Genomic DNA, 22,523 nt, shown 5'->3' on the forward strand with positions numbered 1-22,523 from the left:
TATCAAATTACAACGCACAAATGACCTTGCAAATCGTTATTAGAAGCATAAATTCATAGACTAAAAAATTAATCGAGATGTAAGTCAGAAATTTAAAACTTTACAGCAAAGCTCTTTGCTTCATAAACAATTTAGCAAAAAAAAAACTTCACATAATTCGAATAAAAGCATTTTAGTTTTCTCTGTCTAGGCATTGAACCTGTCAGATTTTAAAAGTTTTTTTTATAAATTTGAGGCCGAACGAAACAAAAAATTGATGCTAAAATTATATATTACATACCGTTTAAAAATATATAAAAAAATGTTAAAATATCGTTCATTTGGACTATTATTGTAGGATTTATGACGAACGAAATGTTAACTTCCATTTCCTGGACCGATTTCGGTATGAATAAAAACACGAAATTAAGCAGAATTTCATTTCATGGTTGACTCCCTGGTCTACTCCATGGCGGTCGAAACCACAAATACCAAAAGAAATATCGCTTGCCAGCTGCTATAGTCTGTGATGCTAATTCATTGGTGACACTTTTAATAAAGATAACCAAGCGATCAACTTATGTTGACAGATTTTTAAACCTTTAGTTGTGTCAGAGACTTAAAAGCGTATCTATTTTTATAAGCGTTAATATTTTATTCTTGGCAATGTAAAAGATTGTATATTATTATATACGTAAGAAACTGAATCGTCTAGTCCTGCCCGTACCATTTATATCAGGCTCTCGGTTAAAGGAATGTAAATATTTTGTACGAGCATAAAATTTATTTACTTCGCTACTACAAAATTTAATCAATAACGTTTGTAGAAATAGAAACGCTTCGTATCATTTAGCACTCGTGCTCTACATTTATGTAATTTATTTCTAATTATTCTTTTTTTAAATTTTCATTTGTCCCTTAAGAACGAGACGGCACATTCAGTCTTATTCTTTCTCATGATATACACATGAAACAAAGAATAAATTCACTTGTTTAAAGCCCAGTACCTCCCAGACAAGTGATAAACGAATCTATCAATACATAGACTCACTATAATGTACCAAGTAGGGATGGTAATATCATTACCGTTCCATATTCATTATATCCGTTCATTATTGGGTTGCTATAGATATTGATGACGGATAAAAAGCTAATGATCTATTTTAATATCGCTCATACAAATCAGATATATTTATTTCTATCAGATTCTTCATTCTAATATATAGTATATTGGATAACAGACATTTATTATATTCTTTCTTGCAATAATATATAGGTATTGTACTACCAATATATAGGTATTGCTATATATTATAAGTACAATATATATATATCTCTTTCGATCGCATGAGAAAGAACAAGATGTCGGATGTCGCTATCTTTTCTCAAGGACTCGCTAGCAATAATATAGATTCATTCATGCTTTGCCCAGGATTGGAGGTTTATTATAAACGTAGTTACTTTGTACATACAGACATAGGGATCAGCTTTAATAGTTAACAGCATAATCACAAATAATTTATTAGCAAAACGTGTTCAGTAGCTTTTATCTGTGTAAATAATGAACTACTGTGTAAATAATTATGTACGTATTTATTGTAACTGCTTTAATGAAATAAAAGTCTGGTATGGCAATAAAAAACATTTATTTTTTTCATCAATTAATTACAATTCGTCCAACACGAGTCTAGCTATCGTTGGTTGGCCAGTGCGGGTCGTTTAAAAATAAAATAAAAAAAGATAAAATTCAGAAATCAATAAACGAATCGATGGAATTATAAAATAAAAATCCCGGTCTAGTCACACAACGATAACTTTTTGCACACCTCGGCGAGAACCCTTCAAAGATGGATAATAAGGTACCGCCGCAATACAGGGCGATTCATTGCCAGTTTTTAAATATTATTTGGCAACACTAGTATTATATTGGTATGCTTAAAAGACTAGTATCCAGGACCGTTAAAACGTTGAGAAAAAAAATATCGACAAAGTATGTGTTGCCAGAACATTGTAACCAGTAATCCCATCAATTTGATCTTCAGCAATGAATGTCCCGTACTTTTACACTTACATAAGTAGATGTCGAATACTAACTACAGTAAAGAAAGACACTGCTTCGTATCAACTGTATAGTTACGAGCGCCATTTATAATATAATATTCTCAATATTTGGACAGAAACCAATGTAAAACTGATTCGTTATACTTGTGTATAACTGAAACAACATCTTTGGACACAATCACGGAATTAGAATTCAAAAATAATTAATACAATGAAAGAAATTAAAATTAATTAAAATATATATTTATATATATTGCAATAATAGTTAATTTATTTGACATATTATGCTAACCCCATCACATTTAAAACTAATAACATCACATATTATATTTATGAATAGATTCCTTGACTGCATCTTTTAAATAAAAGTTTGAAATTGGAAAAGAATCTTTCGAATTTTAAAATCTTAATAAATTCTATCTATAATTATGGCCGAGACGAATGTCTTTTTTTTTTTTTGCTAAAACTCTTTCCATCTCTGGATCATTGCTTTGGATAATAATGTTATTTAAAAAAAAAAATAATAAAAAATCAAAACTCCATCCAGCAGAAATAAAATTGAGAATGCTGAGCAGAATATGGCCATTTTTTTTTATTTTTGTTAGCTATTATTATTTTTTTATTAACGATGTTCTGAAACAATATATAGTTGTTCTAATACCACATGAGAAGCGAACAGATGTACTTGTTCTAATTGAAATATGTTAATTTAATACTTCTGGTACCTATCTCAAAGACTTTATTAGAACACTAAAGTGACACTTGTATCCACCTATTTTTTTTTTTTCATTTCGGAAACCTAAACACAGTCAGTGATGCAATTTTTTTCTACATAAAACTGTACAAGTTATATTTGACATAACCTAAACGTGAACAAAACGACAACTGGACATGAGTGTTGCCAGCTTTCAAAATAAGCTTGAGCAAATGTTACGTGCGACCTATCTACGCATTTACAATATTTTAGGACACAGAGTCGCGACAACTGATTCCCAACCAGTTACTAAAGAAAATTTTATCTATGGTATTTATAAATAGTCGCTGCAGGCGTAGAAAAAAATGCTTTACGTTACGATACGTACAGAGCTTCAAGAGCTCTGCTCTCCATTATTCGTGCTATAACATTTTTAAGAATTAAGACTTCTGCTCACGCCTTTTATTGCTGCCTTATTAAATGCTTTAGTTAAACAAAACCTTCAGTACTATAAACCAGTTTTTTCACTATACAATTTTTAAATTCCAAAATACAAATGACTATCGCCACAGTATTGTGTAGGAAGCCATTGTATATATCAAATTACGAAATATATATTTTTAAACAAGCAAAAATTAAAAAATAAAATATGTATTTCAAGCGAATATCGCTTATAGGGTGATATATATATATATATATATATATATATATATATATATATATATATATATATATATATATATATATATATATATATATATATATATATATTTAAGTCCCTTTTAATGATTGGGAATCAATTGCTTTGAGCGTTCGTACCGGCGTGCAGAGTTCTGTGGTCGCGATGCGGATGAACAGACTGGATGGAAGGATGCTGTTTGTTTTATATAATATAATATTTATATATTGACTACTTGCACTGATACTCCGATGCCGTGTTATCTGGAAATAAAAAAAAATATGCTTATACAAATAATTATAGAATATACAATTTATTTATGAAAAGTTTTCTGTTTACTGTGTACATAATTTTAGGAAAAAAAAAAAAATTAACCTATACATGAAGAATAACCGTGAAGCAGTTGTGTTTGCATGGCTGTGTTTGGTTTGAAGGGTGGGATATGGTGTGAATTTACAGGGTACAGAGGAATAACACCTGAGTCCTCAGGAATGGCAACGCATGGGAGGAATCATGGGCGAAACAATATACTCTGTTATGTACATACTACTCATGTCTATAGGCGACGGTTACCACTTTCCATCAGGTGGGCCGTCAGCTTGTTGGCCATTCTAAGTTGTATAAAAAAAAAAAAAACTAGTAATAAAGCGCGCTGGTCGCGACAGTCTTAAAGTGCTTTCATGAATCCCTTATTCATAATATTCTCCTATTGAGTTTGGAACTAGTTGGGTATTGACGTATTTTAAACGTGATAAGAGATGACCTAAATTATTACAGTAAAAAAAGAAACATTTGTCTTTTTGTATATCTATTTGTTTATAATGAATAAATTTAAAAATTACTAGATCATTTTTAGAATAGAATAGGCGACGGTTACCACTTTCCATCAGGTGGGCCGTCACACAGTGGGAACTCTCCTAAGAAAGCCATCTCATAAATACTTTTTCTAAAACTCTGTGGATATGCATGTATAATACCTCAAATTGTAGCTAAAGAGTTACTCTATCATTATAAGTATGATTCAAATCTATCACTATTCATACTTCATAGAACAGAGCATCTAAAGTCAAGGAATGAAAAAAATACAAAAATAATTATGAAACTTAAATTTCGTTTGGTATAATTTTATAGTATCAAAACAATAGAAGTCATATAGTGTGATACCATTTTAAAATGCTTAGAATGTGTACTTTACTATAAAATAAAAATATATTTAGTTTAGTACAATATTACTTAACCAAAGATCCATATATCGTTATATGTATTATTTTCTTTTCTCAAACTTTCAGTTGGAGATTTGACAGTTGCCGACTTGCCGAAGTTCTGATTTTGGTTTAATTTATTAGGAAATATAATGTAATTTGAGGGCAAAAGATTTTTTTTTTTTGCAGTTTTACTCGTAATATATTTAAATCTAGTATAATATCATGGTGAGAATGTTTTTTTCTAAGTACGTATATTAAGATTTTTTTCTTTATTTGAGATTCTCTGTCTGGACACTCAAAAAAATACTTTTGTCTCAATTATTACTTTATATTTTATCTTTTGCGTTACTTTTTACAAGTATTTCACATAGTATTTAGTTCCCATTTTCATACAGACCTATTCTTTACCGCATAACCGCATAATGATGAATTTTTTAAAATCAAGTAATTTTGCACACGTCTATGATCATTATTAAGTATAAAATAGTGCATTTACATATGAAATATTACAGTTCTTATATATATAAGCATTTGTCATTTCTAAACAATTGTTAATTACTTATCTCTCCGCAATAAGTGAAGTCTCGTGTACTGGACGCGACTTAAGTCTCTTATTGTTGAAAGTGATACAAATTATATTGATTATATCTCAAACTATGTACAAAATAATATTACCGAATCTTCAGATGCGAATATAGAATTTTTGCTATATTCGCAAGTATTTAGAAGTCCTTCATAACTCAGTTTCGTCAACGCTATACGAAATGTGGTCGAAAGAAAGAACAGTTTTTAAATCAAAATAGCAATTGGTTTAATGCTGTAAATCTAGAAAAAACAACATGCGAACCTGAACCTTCTACTTCGACAGAGAAAAGAGGAAGACTAAAAGATACGATGACAGTTCAGAGAGTACAAAGAAACGGAAAAACAAGGGACTGCTTGATACCTGTGGACTTGATTTCATACTGAACTCATATGTACAGGGAGTCACTAGTGGTAGGAGCTGAAGTAGATGAAGCATTCATCGTTGATATTTTACGAGCATGGCCGTCAGAAAAAAAGAGTGAAATACGCAGTAATTTTCTTAATGATACATATAACAGTCAAAAGATGAAGATCTTAGCATTTTTGTAGGTGAACAAGGCAGTAAGAAAATATGAGGAGTTGTTTGATAGCAAAGAATTGCTTATTGTTTCTATCATACAAGTTGATTCGTGGTTACGCCGCAAAATCACAAGGTATTGATTCATTGGAGTGTGATACGTTACTTTTCGCGCGCGATGATCAAGAGTCACGGAACAAAGCGTTCGCTTCATCATGCAAGACAATGTTCGAGGGTAGCCACCGAAGAGCACCTTTTATATACCACCACATACAGAAAACCTTCCAATAAAAAATATTTAGAACTTTTTGATGAAGTAAAGGAGCTCTTGAGCGTTATCGTTTTTTACCCCTTATTCCTGTATAAATTTCTTAGGACATAAATGTAAGCACCGCTATATTATTTATAACTATTAGAAATAAATTTTTACTCACAAAGCATACATAATTTAAAAGCATATATATTTAAGATTATCAGGAAAAAAAATCATGTACATATTTTTATTAATACGGAAGTTATAGATTTATGAGATGAAAAGGAGTCAAAGTTCCCACTGTGCGTCAGCTTGTTTGCCATTCTAAGTTGTATAAAAAAAAAGAAAATATTTATTGCTACAAAAACACAATTACAATAGAAAATACATATATGAAAAGTGTCTCATATTGGGTAAAAGAAACTGGCTCGACTGACGCTGACTCACAGCGCTGGTGTCAGTGCAGGGAGCTACTAGTGGGGATGAAAAGCTGGTCATTGTCTAGCGCTGGTAATGGGGTCTAATTGACCCATTGCGGAGCGGCGGCGCGCCACCAGGTAGGCCACCAGCACCACCACCACCAGGCCCGCGCGCACCCCACCGCGACATCCACGCGCCGTTCGCGCGCTGAAACACACCTCTCGGAGCGGGGGTGAAAAGGTATTCTCCATCTTATATATCTTATTTAACGCGGAACTCTTTCTCGTCACGATGGGCTAACTGAAAATTGTTCAACAAATCCTGATTCATCTTCACTTATCACCTATCACTGAGATGGAGTTACCATTCCATTAACACCCATACAAAAAAAAAACATACAGAAATATTACTAAAATATCAAAATCATACTTAAAATGTTAAATATAATTTTACGTAATTAAGTGTATGTAAATAATTATTCATTTTGTTTGTGTACATATTATTAGTATTTATAATCTGTGTCATTCTTTCAAAGGAAAGAGTTTTCATTCATTTAAATATTTTACATAAAATATAATTAATGAATAAGCTCACAACTTCGTACGCATATAACCGGCATATGTTAAATGACCAGGATAGAAGTAACCAACGTCCTCCTCCGTCCCACATAGTACATATCGTCACAGTCGTAGAATACTGACGGATCTATTTATGTAATATTTGTCAGATCCGTCGGTATTTTTTTATACAACTTAGAATGGCAAACAAGCTGACGGCCTACCTAATGGAAAGTGGTAACCGTCGCCTATAGACATGAGCAGTACCATGGACATAACAGAGTACACTGTTTCGCCCATGATACCCCCCATGCGTTGCCATTCCTGAGGACTCAGATGTTATTCCTCTGTACCCAGTAAATTCACGCCATATCCCACCCTTCAAACCGAAACACAGCCATACAAACACAACTGCTTCACGGTTGAAACACGAATGGGACAGTGGTACTCAAGCAATCGACTTTTGTACAACGTCTCCCTCTCAGCATTCTACGACTATGACGATATACAAAGTGTCCAGTAATGAATGGATAACCTTGAAACGTCTTATAGTTCAACTTATGGCCGTCCTTAAAAATATAGGAAACAAAATATATCATAAGCAGTACCTTTAATATCTTTAAAAAAAAAAAAAGTCAAATTTATTCTATCTTATTTTACTGTCCTGATCACTATGACCAGAAATGAATGAATTCTATTGGTTTTTGTTATTTTATTATTATATACACATATATACTCACTCACACCGACATACATCTTCTTAATACTCCTCAAATATTGCGTCTAAATTACGCCCACCAAGTACCCTCTTATATAGGCATTCCCTCACCCGTATCCAATAGCGAGGACGGGATGCCTTAAATACTGTACCGCAAACCATAAAAAAAAAGAGTCCTCAGGAATGGCAACGCATGGGAGTGTCATGGGCGAAACAGTATACTCTGTTATGTCTATGGTACTGCTCATGTCTATAGGCGACGGTTATCACTTCCCACCAGATGGGCCGTCAGCTTGTTTGCCATGCTAAGTTGTATAAAAAAAAAAAAGAAAAATAATATAGAAAATTATATTAAATTATAACACTCGCTGCAGACATATAAATATTTTTACCAATCTAGACTAGACTAGACTAGACAGGCATATCAATGACTCCATCGTCCGGCGTGTGTGCCGCAGGATGTGCTAGTGTCGCCGCGTACATGCAAATGGGGAGTTCAAACTGTTTAATCGTAACATTCCAGAAACATTTACGCTTTGTTAACATGTTAATACTTCTTTGCATAATGGTCGCCTCTTACGACACCCACGGGAAAGGAAGGGGCGGCCTATTCCATGCCGAGGACATATGGACGTACAAATTTATTATATGTATATAAATGCTGACATAATACATAATGTTATAATTCACAGAAAGATGTTTCGATAACAAAACTCAAAGAAGCACGTAAGTTGCCGATACGACGTTGGACGAGGCCGCCTCTATACAGATAGATAACACACGATCTACGATACTTAGAAATTGTAATGCAGTTTAAATAAGTCGACAATAAAGGGTTTTTTTTTATTAAAGAGGACTAGCTGCCCCATTGATAGCAATATACAGTCAAGTCGACCTCCACGCGGTCCGCTGGGAAAACATATAATCATGTTTAATTATGTATATTTGTTTATATATATTCCAAGCTTTAAATTACTCAGCGAGCTGCGAGAGAGAGAGAGAACTATATTTGGAATTACTTTGCGTTACAAAAGCCGAAATGAGGATCTCGGTAAAAGAACTAAAGTCACCGACATAGCCCGAAGGATAAGCAAGCTGAAGTGGCAATGGGCTGGTCGTATAGTTCGATGGGGAAAAAGGTTATTGAGTGGGGACTGTGTACGGTCAAATGCGGTGTGGGACGACCCCCCACTAGATGGAGCGATGACGGCCTCAAATGCATTATAAGGTGTCATTGGATGCAGGTGGCTTAGGACCGTTTCTTATGGCGGTTTATGGGGAAGGTCGATGGTCCTCAGTGGACGGATAACTAATGATGTGATGACGATGTTTGGATAAGCCCTCTTGGGGAGTTTTACCAATAGTTGCCACAGGCGGGTTGGCAACCGCACTTAAGACTTTAGAGATGTTTTAAGAGGAACGCTGCTATCCATCCTTATAATATTAAGTTCCCTCAGTCACTTCATTCTATACCTACAGAAAAAGAAAGTGTGGCCTAGTCCATACTGGGCCCATATTTTTTTTTTATACAACTTAGAATGTCAAACAAGCTGACGGCCCACCTGATGGAAAGTGGTAACCGTCGCCTATAGACATGAGCAGTACCATGGACATAACAGAGTATACTGTTTCGCCCATGATACCCCCCCATGCGTTACCATTCCTGAGGACTCAGGTGTTATTCCTCTGTACCCAGTAAATTCACGCCATATCCCACCCTTCAAACCGAAACACAGCCATGCAAACACAACTGCTTCACGGTTGAAACACGAATAGGACAGAGATACCCAAGCAATCGACTTTTGACAGTCTCCCTATTTTTAAAAAAAAAAAATTTAAACATTAAGACCTGCTCTGACACGACCTTTGCATCTAATGGTCGATTCGTACAATTTCAACTGGCATATTTCGTGTACATCATAATATTATATTTTATCACATTAGGTGCCTACAATGTGTTATCAGTAATAACAAATCATTAGGTACACATTTATCGGCCACGCCAGACCCGAGATAACGTGACAAACGAACATTATTGTTAATAAATATAGTTTGTTATATTTATTCGCTGTAAAAATCTCCGAATGTATTACTATACGCCATGTATAAGGGGGAAGGGATCGTTGGTAATGCGGGCTACCAGTCCAATTGCTAGCAACATACCCTGTCAGTTCGACCTCCGCGCGGTTCCCCCTGGAAACCATCGTGCTGAGTTCCAGGTGTATTCATCACGATGGGCTTACTGACCTGCCTTTTTTCATTATTCACCTAACATCCCTCAGTGGTGCCCCGCCAGCATATATCGTTAGCGTAGGCGGGGTTACCATTCCATTAAACATGCATTAAAAAAAAAACTATAACGCCATGTGGGCAATGGGCCACTCCTTGCTTTCTCGTGGGTGTCGTAAGAGGCGACTAAGAGAGCTTATAAGTCGAGGGATGGACAATAATATAATTTTTTTTTTGGGGTGAAAATGGCATGGTAACCCCACCCGCACTATCGGTATACACCGGCGGGGCATCGTGAAGGATGATAGGTGAAGATGAAGCAGGTCAGTTAGCCCATCGTGACAAATTCAACAAGAATTGTTCACGATGTTTTCGAGGGGGAACCACGCGGAGGTCGACCTGATAGGGCATATTGCTAGCAGTGGGGCTGTCAAACTCCATTGCTAACAATCCCTTTCCCCTCTTTTTTTGTATGTTAGCCAGCGTGTGAATCATTCTGCAACGATTCAAATACTGGCAGTATGGACGGTCCGCAAATGCCCTCTGGATAGCGTTAGAGTATAGCATAGTATAGTATAGTAAAGTTCCTCTTAAAACATCTCCAAAGCCTAACTGCTAACCCGCATGCCAAGCGTGGCAACTACTAGAAAAAGAGGTAACAATTATAAAAATATGTATTTACGACCGCATTAAGGACCTTTTCCTTTTTTGAAGTTGGTTTAAAGCTGTAACTAGACAACATCTTTATAGGGACATATATATAGGGATAGATGTTTAAAAAAAAGAATTATATGAAGAGCCTACGAAGTTGTGAGCCAAAGCTAGTATATCTGGCTATAAATTAGCTTGTAAAAGGTTTTAGTTCTTAGGAACAAGCCGTTACGTTGTACTAATGTGAGCCACTCACCGGCACTGAACGATGTGCTGTTAGTGTTCCTGAACGCCTCCTCCTGCAGCTTGGTGAAGGTGATGGCGGCGGCCACGTTGCTCGTCTCGCCGGTCAGCTTCAGCTCGGTAGGCCGCGAGCACCGGTACGACGTGGACAGCGGCGTCTGCCACTCCTTGCCGTGCCATACGTCCACGTTGGTATTGATGGCTGTTGATATTATACTTCATTAAGATACCACGAGGATTACTTTATTAATAATGGGGAGTACCAATCCCATTGCTAGCAATACACCCCGTCAAATCGACCACCACGTGGTCCCCCCTGGAAACCATCGTGCTGAATGCCTGGTGCATTCATTACGATGGGCTTACTGATCTGCCTTTTCAGGAGGAGGGGGCATTGTTAGTAATGTGCACTACCAGTCCCATTGCTAGCAATATACCTTATCAGGTAGACCCCCACATGGTCCCCCCCTGGAAACCATCGTGCTAAATTCCTGGTGTATTCAGTATAGGCTAACTGACCTGACTATTCATCCTCACCTATCATGCTGTACTGGTGCCCCGCCAGCGTATACTGTTAGCGCAGGCGGGGTTACCATACCATTGTCACACATTAAAAAAAATCCAAGACAAATGAGAAATAGCAACGAATGCCTATTACAATTCATCGAGTCGTCCATCATACTAAACATTAACTTTGTATCTTCAGGTATAATATCTGACATTCGCTACTTTGTATTAGCGGTCAGTGACCATTTACATTGTAAAGGGCATAAGTTTACTCACAGCTGTTATAGAAGTTCTGTGGGCTGAGTGATACATTCAAGCCCTTGAACGTATAGGTCTTGGTGGTGGCATTAGCTGCGAACACAATTCTGAGGGTATTGTTGAAAATGTTATTGCCAACAGTGACGTTGCCCCAGACGAGTTCGATCCACTGCTCAGTCGCGTTGCAGCTACCGCCGGTGACGGACGCGTTTGCTGGCACGTTGATGAACACATCTGTTAGTGCTGGAACAATAGAATAATTGGTGCTTAGATTAATAATGTAATATTATTTATGGTTATTATACCATAATGTAGCTAATTATTAAATATGGGGGGAAGATATTGTTAGTAATTAGTAGCCCCATTGCTAGCAATATACTATATCAGGTCGACCTCCTCGTGGTTGTCCCTAAAAACCATCGATTTATTGTTACATTCGAAACGGTGAGCTAACTGACTAGCTTCATCCTCACCTATCACCTCTCACTGGTTCACCGCCAGCGTATACCGATAGCGCAGGCGGGATTACCATTCCATTATCAACCATTTTAAAAAAAAAAGTACTATGTTCGTAATGTCCTAAAAACATAAATAAGCAAAAGAAAAAAAACATAAAACTTACAAACAAGCAAAATACACACCGTCAAAAGAATTACAAGGAAAAATCTAATCAGATATATTTTATTTCGCAAAAAATTTACCAATTATGAAACCACAACGATAAAGAACAAAATGGACACCGTAAATCAAAAATATTTATATATTATTTCCATTTGTTACTAGGTTTTTCACGCAACTTCGTTCGTATTTTTTGACAAAAAGTAGCTCCCATATAGTACGTGTATATCAAATTTCATGGTAATTGATTAAGCCGTATAGACGCTATAAGGTAACAAACAAACTCATTTTCACATTTATAATATTAGTAGGGATTTTCATTTTTTATTCATGTATGTTGGGCAAGCAATATGTAAAACTATTCCAAATTTCAATAACTGCCGAGATACAGCGCTATGATATACGGACAGACAGACCAAGTTCCACTGTATGACATTAATAAATAAATAAATATATGTATGTATTTATATGTAAATTAAGTAAATATTTATTTTTGTTATTTAGTTCTCTACTACTGCCTATTTAGCCCACTAACTACTTCCTATGCCACTGTGTTAGATTGACTAGAAGAAATCCCTTTTAAAGATAAGTTAAGCCTTTGCTTTGTCATAATTACTGTATGTTTATAGAATATACTGCTTGTTGTATAGAATGGGCCATCCCTTCCTTTCCTGTTGGTGTCATAAGAGGCGTCTACGGGACGGCGAGGTATGGGGAACAACGTCCCTCTTAAAGCATCTCTAAAAGCCTAACTGCGATTGCCAACCCACCTGCCAAGAATGCCAAATACTGGACAAAACTCCCCTTATTTATGGGGAAGGCTTTTATATATATATATATATATATATATATATATATATAATATATATTATTATATATATATTATTATATATTTATTTTTTATCTACCCTAATTAAACCGCTTCAAATACTAGGTATATTTATTCATCATCATCATCATCATCATCATCATATCATCTGTTCATCATCAAAATGCAAACGCACATCATTAACATAATTTTTGGTAATTATTATAATTTTTAATAACTGATTCACGCAAGAAAACTATATATATATCTTTTTTGTCTTCGAGTTAAACAAAGACAGTAAATGTGCAAAAAGTCTGTACAGCATGAGTCATTTGACGGCGTGAATCATTTGTACACTATCTGGCATATAAATACACGTCAATTGACCACTAGCAATATCTATAATTTTTTCTTTATTGTCAACCCGCCTGCCAAGCGTGGCAACAACTGGAAAAACTTGCCATCTGGAAAAGGCTAATGTTCAACAGTGAAAAGTTTTATTTTTTAAATAATTATAATGAAATGGTAACCCCGGCTACACTAATGATATACGCTGGCAAGGCACCAGTGAGAGATATGAATAGGTGAGAATGAAAGCAGGTCAGTTAGCCCATCGTGACGTATTCTATTTTCACCCATTAAAAAAAAACAAAGTCAGTGATATATCATATTATGAGATTCACAGTTATTTTTTAGGGTTCCGTACGTCCAAAGGAAGAAACCGAACCCTTATAGGATCACTTCGTTGTCTGTCCGTCCATTTGTCTGTCAAAAGCCTTTTTCTTAGGAACGCGTGGTGGTATCAAGTTGAAATTAATATCATATACTCAGGTCTGCAATATCTTAAAGCAATGAAAAAATCACGCTTCTAAATCGACGCAATCAAAAGATACGGCCATATACGTTCCATTTATATCGCATATTTTGATATTCGCAAAGGAAATCTAAAAACTCTATACGGTATTTCCCGACCTAGAACCATGAAATTTGGCAAGAAACAATGTCTTATAGCACAAGTAAAGGAAAAAATCCGAAAACCCTAAATTTGTAGTTATTACACAAAAAAAAATTAAACTTGATTATTTTATACGGAACCGTCGTTGCGCGAGTCCGACTCGCACTTGACCGGCTTTTTTATTATCACGTGTACCGCTCTGTTATTACATTACACAGTGCTTCAACCACTGATGCGAAAACGTCTGTTTGCAAATTGATGCGATGTATCCTGGCGTAACTTTAGAATAAAATAAATTTGACAAACATTTTATTAATAATAATAATATTTATTTAATCAAGCATAAGGCCCATTTTGTCAAAAACTTAACCTATATTAGTAAAAGCGGTCGTAAATTTGCATTGATTACATGTTTTAAAAAAAAATTAAACTGTTTGATTATTATTATACTTTGTAAAAGTCGTTGCGTAACTCTGTCCCATTCGTGTTTCTACCGTGAAGCAGTTGTGTTTGCATGGCTATGTTTCGGTTTGAAGGGTGGGATATGGCGTGAATTTACTGGGTACAGAGGAATAACACATGAGTCCTCAGGAATGGCAACGCATGGGGGGTATCATGGGCGAAACGGTATACTCTGTTTGTCCATGGTATTGTCTATAGGCGACGTTACCACTTTCCATCTGGGCCGTCAGCTTGTTTACATTCTAAGTTGTGTAAAAAAAAAAAAGTCGAAATGTAATTGTTACAATGAAGTACTTGTACTTAAATCACTTAGTTGTTATCCACGAAATGGAACGATGCCGAGGTTTTCCCAAGAGATACAGCATGGGGTTATTTAGAGGTTTCTTCAGACAAAGCGCGCGTAATACCTCTGGTATAGCAGGCGTTCATAGGCTACGATAACCACTTGCCATCAGGTGGGCCGTATGCTTGTTTGCCACCTCAGTGGTATAAAAAATAAATAAAAAATCTAAGTTTACAGCGCAACACGGCAGAGTGGATATACCAATGCAGTCCAATATACATGGGACTCAATCTAACGGGATCGCGCTATGTAAGTATGTCCAAACAAGTTTCTTATCATGTTACCCGAATGAAACGAGCGGGGAATCACCAAGTCGTGACTTATTTAGACATATGGTTCACTAACAGTTATATTTAAATATCTTATGGAGATGACATCATTGCTACAATATACCAACCAGGTCGACCTCCTCGCGGTTTGTATCAAATTCCTGATGAATTCATCATGATGGGCTAACTGGCCTGTTTTCATTCTCATCTATCACCCTTCACTGGTGCTCCACCAGCGTATCCCGTTAGCGCAGGCGGGGTGACCATACCATTATCATCCATTACAAAAAAAGTCATATTTGCACTGAGCGCTCATCGTTCTGTTTTTTTTTTATACAACTTAGAATGGCAAACAAGCTAACGGCCCGGAAAGTGGTAACCGTCGCCTATAGACATGAGCAGTACCATGGACATAACAGAGTATACTGTTTCGCTCATGATACCCCCCAATGCGTTGCCATTCCTGAGGACTCAAGTGTTATTCCTCTGTACCCTGTAAATTCACGCCATATCCCACCCTTCAAACCAAAACACAGCCATGCAAACACAGCTGCTTCACGGTTGAAACACTAATGGGACAGAGGTACCCAAGCAATCGACTTTTGTACAAAGTCTCCCTCTGGTGTTTACTACAACAATAGCATTTTATGCGTTTTATCAGACAGCAAGTGTTTATTCAATTGAAGGGGGCGTCGCGTCGTCGCTCCGACATATGGATATACAGTGAACGGTGGCTCATACGTCATAATCGTGAACGGACGCTATAATTTGGACTCTACGACTCAGCTATTTTTGGTTATTTCTATTTTTAGATGTTTATTTCTTAAACTAGCTTTCAGCCGCGAAGTTGTCCTCGTGATCAGAACTACGCGGAGGTCGGAACTACCTGATAGGGTGTATTTCTGGGAATAGGTCAGTGAGATCTCATTACTAACAATCCCTCCCCCCCCCCCTAACCCCTATAAAAATTTTGCACAATATTCAGTATTTAACTGAATTTCTTACACTTCCTTTAGGTTTTTTTTTCGATGGGTGAAAATGATACGGTAGCCCCGCCTGCGCTAACTGGATACGCTGGCGGAGCACCAGTGAAAGGTGATCGATGAGAATGAAAACAGGCCAGTCAGCCCATCATGATGAATTCATCAGGAATTAACCATGGTAGTTTCCAGGGGGAACCGCGAGGACGTCGACCTAGTTGGGTATATTGCTAGCAATGCGATTCGTAGTCTCCATTACTAACAATCCCTTTCCCCCCCACTTCCTTTAGGTTGATAGGGAAAGAACGCTTTTAGAATGAATACCGCATTGTTTACATAATTTGGACTAAAATTAATAAATAAAAAAATTATAAAAAAAAATATTTATAATATCCATGCCATTAATATATTTATATAAGGGGGAAAGGATTATAGCAATATATATATATATATATATATATATATATATATATATATATATATATATATATATATATATATATATATATATATATATATTTATATAGTTAGATTTATTCAGTAATTGTTTAATGGCAACCTTCAAATGTCTTTGTTAAGGTATTTAGTTCCTATTGTTGATTTTGTTTGGTCAGGTATTTTTGTAAGCATCTTGTGTTAATGTAAAAATTTTTTTATTACATTTCAATGACTGTTCATCACCATTTCAACAATTATCAATGCTGAACATCCCCCCCCCCCCCGTAGACTGCCGTAAAAATCGGTCCAGGGGGCCTACCATGAAATGAAATTCCGAAGTTTCGGACTCAATTTCATGTTTTTGTTCACACCTAAATCGGGCCAGTAAATGGAGCTTAACATTTCGTTCATCATAAATCCTACCGTAAAAGTCCCAAGGAATCATATTTTCATATTTTTAATGTTTTTAAACGGTAAGTATTATGTAATTTTAACATTAAATTTGTGTTTCTTTCGGTTCCGAAATTTCGGAAAACATTTGATGGTAGGCCCTCTGAGCCTGTCCACTTCTAAATTCGGTCCTGAGCCTGTCCGCCTTTTAAATAAAAAACGTAAATAAAAAAAAATTAAAAAACTACCATCTACGTAGGAGGAAAACCACAGACAGAAATAGACGCCGCGCCGCCACTTCAGGTAAATCAATTTATATGAAAATTAAATGTGTTACTACTAAACTACTTGATGTTATAACATTTTTTCATAGATATAGAATAGAACAGCAATAATATTTATTCAACAAACTATTTATGTAAAACTTATAAATTTTTTGTTTTTATAAATCTACCGTTTAATTCGTAACTTTAGCTGTAAAGAATTGGCACGAAACACTGCTGTTTTTAAATATTTTTTTTTTTAATGGGTGATAATGGTATGGTAACCCCATCTGTGCTATTGGTATACGCTGACGGGGCACCAGTGAGGGATGACAGATGAAGATGAAAGTAGGTCAGTTAGCCCATCCTGACGAATTCAACTAGAATTAGTCACGATAGTTTCCAGGGGGAACCACGTGAAGGTCGACCTGACAAGGTATATTGCTAGTAATGGGGCTATTGACCCCATTACTAACAATCCCTTTCCCCCTCCTTTTTTTCCCCCTTTTAAATAAATTACATTCTCCGAAAATACAAACCACCAAGTACCTACTAAAAAATTACAAAATTTAATATATTAAATACTAGCGATCCGCCCCGGCTTCGCACTTCCTACCAATAGAATGTAGTAAGAGTAAATAACAGATTTATATCTGAAGTATGATATTAAACATTAACCTATTAGGAATTGTTAATAATGGGGATTAGTAGCCCCATTGCTTGCAATACACCTTGTCAGGTCGACCTTCTCGCGATCCCCTATGAAACCAGTGTTCAATTCCAAGTGTATTCATCACGATGGGCTAACTGACCTGTCTTTTTATTTTTATCTATCATCCCTCACTGGTGCCCCGTCAGCGTATACCGTTAACGCAGATAATGTTTCTGTTGCAGTCAAAACTCTTAACCAGTCAAAAGTCCTATTGACTATCAAAATCAGTCAAAAGTACTTTTGACCGTATGCTTTAATCAATAAAAAACTTTTGACAAAAATAACAGTTACAAGTACTTAACCTAACCGAAAATTTGCAATCAAAGGTACTAATAACCAATAATTTTCAGTCAAAACCACTTTTGACCAACCTGTTCAGTTAAAAGTACTTTTCACTGATTTTGCTAGTCAATAGTACTTTTGACTGGTTAAGAGTTTTGACTGCAACATTACCATTCCATTATGATCCATTTAAAAATAAAAAATATGAACATATCATTGTAGTAATATATCTACAATATCATAAATATGAAAGAAAAGTTTGAAAATATAAGATTCATAATTTTTCTATCAACTGTTAAAACGTTATGCAATTAAGTGAATGTAATTTGTTATTTTGTTGCACATATGAAAAAGAAATATCAAAAAAACAATTTATAATGTGATAATTATACTCTCTAATATACTATTTATACATCCATACTTTCATAATTAATCATACTGGTGGAAGTTGAGTTTCTTAAGTCAACACATAAAAAGTTGCAATTTTTTTTTATACAACTTAAAATGGCAAACAAACTGACGGCCCACCTGATGTAAAGTGGTAACCGTCGCCTATAGACATGAGCAGTACCATGGACATAACAGAGTATACTGTTTCGTCCATGATACCCCCATGCGTTGCCATTCCTGAGGACTCAGGTGTTATTCCTCTGTACCCAGTAAATTCACACCTTATTCCACCCTTCAAACCGAAACACAGCCATGCAAACACAACTGTTTCACGGTAGAAACACGAATGGGACAGAGGTACACAAGCAATCTACTTTTGTACAGTCTCCCACTGGCTGACACATTTATTATTTAATTCTAGATAGATTTCTTATTTTTAATGAAAAATCTGTCAAATATATCAAACAAAAGAAAAAACAAATCAGACATTGTAGCTTCTGTATGTGGGACCAATTTTGTTTTCAAGTTTCACACAGGCATATTTAAAAGATCATTCATTCAGGTGAGCTGTGCCCACCCCAAAATTGTGTGGCGCTCTCCCCAGGATCAGGAGTATAACCTTCTATTTAAAAATATCTAGTAGTAAATATGTATTTTTTTAAAAAGCCCGGCTCCCAAAGTAGAGGAGAAAAAAATAAAATTAAATATGCCAATGATGTTTCATCATACACACAAATCCTTATCTAGCTTGAAATAATGAAACTTAAAATGCATTAATGTTGTTTTCTCTCAAAATATTTAATTTACAAGTTGTTTTTGGTAAAATAATGCATCGCCATTTTCTCTCTCTGTTTAGTGTAATGGTTGACTGGTAGAGAATGCCATCAGGCATTAAGTCCACCCTGTATACATATTTTAATGTATGCAAAAGTATAAATAAATAAATGAATCTTTAAAAATATGTCTCCTAAAAGAGCCTTGGTGACCATAGACAATTATAGTCTCATTTCTAACAGCAATATCATTTTAGTAATGAGACAATTGCTATCTTGGCTTCACATTAACAACAATGATAATTTACTCATCTACTTAATAGGAGACTATGATAGATAAAATAATGGTAAAAAAAGCAATAAAATGCAAAATAAACAAATAAAATTGCAATGCAATTTCACTTTATCAGACAACAAAACTTGACCCTCCTTACATCTGATCAGATCATAGTTTCCGGACATAAAATTATTATAAATTATATTTTAAATAGACTACAAAAATAAGGTTATCAGTTTGTTTATATGTTTTTTTTTTTTTTGTGTATGCACTAACTGCAATAAGTCTGAGCCAATGTTAATGATTCTTTTATAAATCAAACAGATTTCTCTCATATCAATCTCATACTAAATTCGTTGAGATTAAAAATTCGAGAATTTTTTAGAATACAATTTAGTGTTACCATTTACATCATGTCTGCAACTTTTCTATATTTATTCAAAAATCACATTTCCTCTTTTTCCTAATGATAGAAGAATGAGGACATGCTTTTTCTCCTATTTTTCTCTCCAATACAAAAAGACCTTTCATTTCTTGCTCCTTATGTTCAAAATTACTTAAGAAATTATGAATATTTTTTCATTTTTGTACAATTAATTATTTCAGTATAAACCTACCTAATGACATATATTTCATTATAGTCTTGTTATAAAGTTTCATAGAAGATTTATATTTTTTCTTTGAATTCTATTAAAATTTATTAGAAAAAAATATATACATTATTGGAGACAAGTATCTGACAGTGAATATTATTTAATGAATGAATGAATGAATTAATTAATTATTTAATTAATTAATCAAAGACAAAAGGACATGTCACAAATGTTAGACCTTACCCTAAACTTAATCCATTATTAAAACTACCCACTATTTTATAATTAATAAAAAACTTGCAGTAAATACTTACTGTTATTTGCTCCTTGTGGATATTTGACATCAAGCTGAGCAGCAAACTGGACCATGACACAGGTGATGTTGTTCATATCGGTGTAATGCCACATGCCCTGATCTGGGGGAGGGACTGGACCAGGTTTGGGTGCTGGAGTTGGGGCTGGAGTAGGTGGAGGCGGAGGCGGGGGAGGGGTTGTAGTTGTCGTGGACGTAGTTGTAGACGTGGTTGTGGAACTGGTTGTCGTCGGCTCTTCCGTCGAATCCGTCGTAGGGTGAGTGATCGGAGCTTCAGTGGAGGACACTGGGTCGTCTGGGACGCTGTAAACCACCCCTGGATGCTGAGGAGGCACATCAATCAGCACCGTCTTCGGGGACGTCATCTCCCCGTGTCCTAAACAAATGTGGGTATTTCAACATTCTAGAAAAATCATACGCCATCTTTGCAATTAACAATTCTACTCAATTACGCAAATCAGATTCAACAATAGCGGGAATGACGCTGCGCCGCCCCGACGTGATGATAAAAAGTAACAAAGAAAGATATTGACCATTGCAACACGATTTTAGAACGCACTTACCCAACTCGGAACAGCTGCATAAAACCGCTAATAACACAAAAAACCTTAAGCGAGCCATTTACACGTTTTGGTTTGTATTTTAATGACTTATATTAGAAGACAGGATAAGAAGATAAAAATGCAAAGCAAATAATGATTTGCTATTAATGCAGCGGTGAACAACGAACAAAAATGTCGACCTCGACTCAGAACCACAGACTAATTACATATCTAAATGTCATGTAATCTCATCTTTTTGACTTAACGGATGACAGTCGACAGCTGTTCGACAGCTAAACAGTGTTGCTAGCATACATAGAAAAATATAATACCATTGCGTTGCTAATTAGTTATAATTTATTGAAATTTACTGCTTTACACATTATTTTTAAATAATAAAGAAAGTAAAAAATTATTTTTAGATATTACTCGTTTCTAACATGCATTTACACCACTATAATTCAACATTATAATAATCTTTTTTTTTATTTATATAATAGAAACATTAAATTATATTATTTTCAATACTTACATTTAATTATAATATTTTTGTACTTTATGTAGGTATTAATGAATACTTAAAAGTATATAATAAATAATGCCATTATTAGTATTTTTTTTAATTGACATTAATATACTTAATATAATAATAATTATTATTATTATATATTAATATAATATAATAATTAAATAATATAATGAATATAGTAATGGCATCATTGATGAGCTTATTTTAATTAATTATATTGCATAGTTTTACTACTTTACTCATTTTAGTACAACAAAACTACACAATACTAGGTAGTAGGGATCTAGCCTAGCTTCACATGGGTAGATATAGTTCTAAAAATAATATGTTACTCGCTGATAATATAGTTTTCATTAAAGAGTTTTCTATAAGTAATAAAATCTTTAAAATCGATTGAGTAGTTTTTAGTTTATCCATCACAAACAAACAAATCTTTTCTTTTTATAATATTAGTATAGCCATATATATAATTTAAAATGTATTATATGTACCTATACTACAATGATAAATTACTTACCGGGTTTGGATTCTGTTTCTAGTCAATTTGGAAAATAAATTTTCTAAATAGGTATTTTGTGTTGTGTGGTGTATCATCCTAAGATTAGCCTTAAGTTTTTCATAATGCAAGATGTACAGCTATCTATTCTAATTGATTTAATTGTATGATACTTTCATGAAATTGCAACTAAAATCATGTACCTAGTTGTAATGTCCAGACTGATGTCTGTATCTTATAAATACAGACATAAGCTTGTATTTAGAAGATATTTAAGAAAAAATAATTTAAAAGGTTTATATTTTTTAAAAATGTTGTCTGTCTCTATCTGCTTGTTTGTTCTATAATTATTTAAAAACTACTTATGCTTTCCCAGTTATATTTCTGATAATCAAACTTAAAATCTCTTTTATCTTATATGATATAATATATGATATTTAGAACTTATGCATTTTATTAGTTTTCCTACTTCTAAAATTTACACACACGAAATCGCGTGAATTTCAGAAATAGTAAACACGGGCAAAATCTAAT

The 22,523-nt window shown here is 34.7% G+C and overlaps 1 protein-coding gene across 1 annotated transcript; it reads right to left on the reverse strand.

The window, feature by feature from the left end:
• Nucleotides 1-1,608: 1,608 nt before the first annotated feature.
• Nucleotides 1,609-21,193, reverse strand: LOC113517673 (lysosome-associated membrane glycoprotein 1-like). Its single transcript, XM_052900795.1, has 5 exons — nucleotides 20,986-21,193; nucleotides 20,424-20,798; nucleotides 11,575-11,799; nucleotides 10,805-10,993; nucleotides 1,609-3,676 (listed from the first exon to the last, which is right to left on the reverse strand). The coding sequence occupies exons 1-5, from the start codon at nucleotides 21,041-21,043 to the stop codon at nucleotides 3,645-3,647; spliced, it is 879 nt and encodes a 292-aa protein (XP_052756755.1). The 5' UTR covers nucleotides 21,044-21,193; the 3' UTR covers nucleotides 1,609-3,644.
• Nucleotides 21,194-22,523: the final 1,330 nt, after the last annotated feature.

The sequence above is a fragment of the Galleria mellonella genome, unplaced genomic scaffold (genome assembly GCF_026898425.1).
Source record: "Galleria mellonella isolate WM207_F2 unplaced genomic scaffold, CSIRO_AGI_GalMel_v1 utg654, whole genome shotgun sequence".
NCBI classification, from domain to species: domain Eukaryota; kingdom Metazoa; phylum Arthropoda; class Insecta; order Lepidoptera; family Pyralidae; genus Galleria; species Galleria mellonella.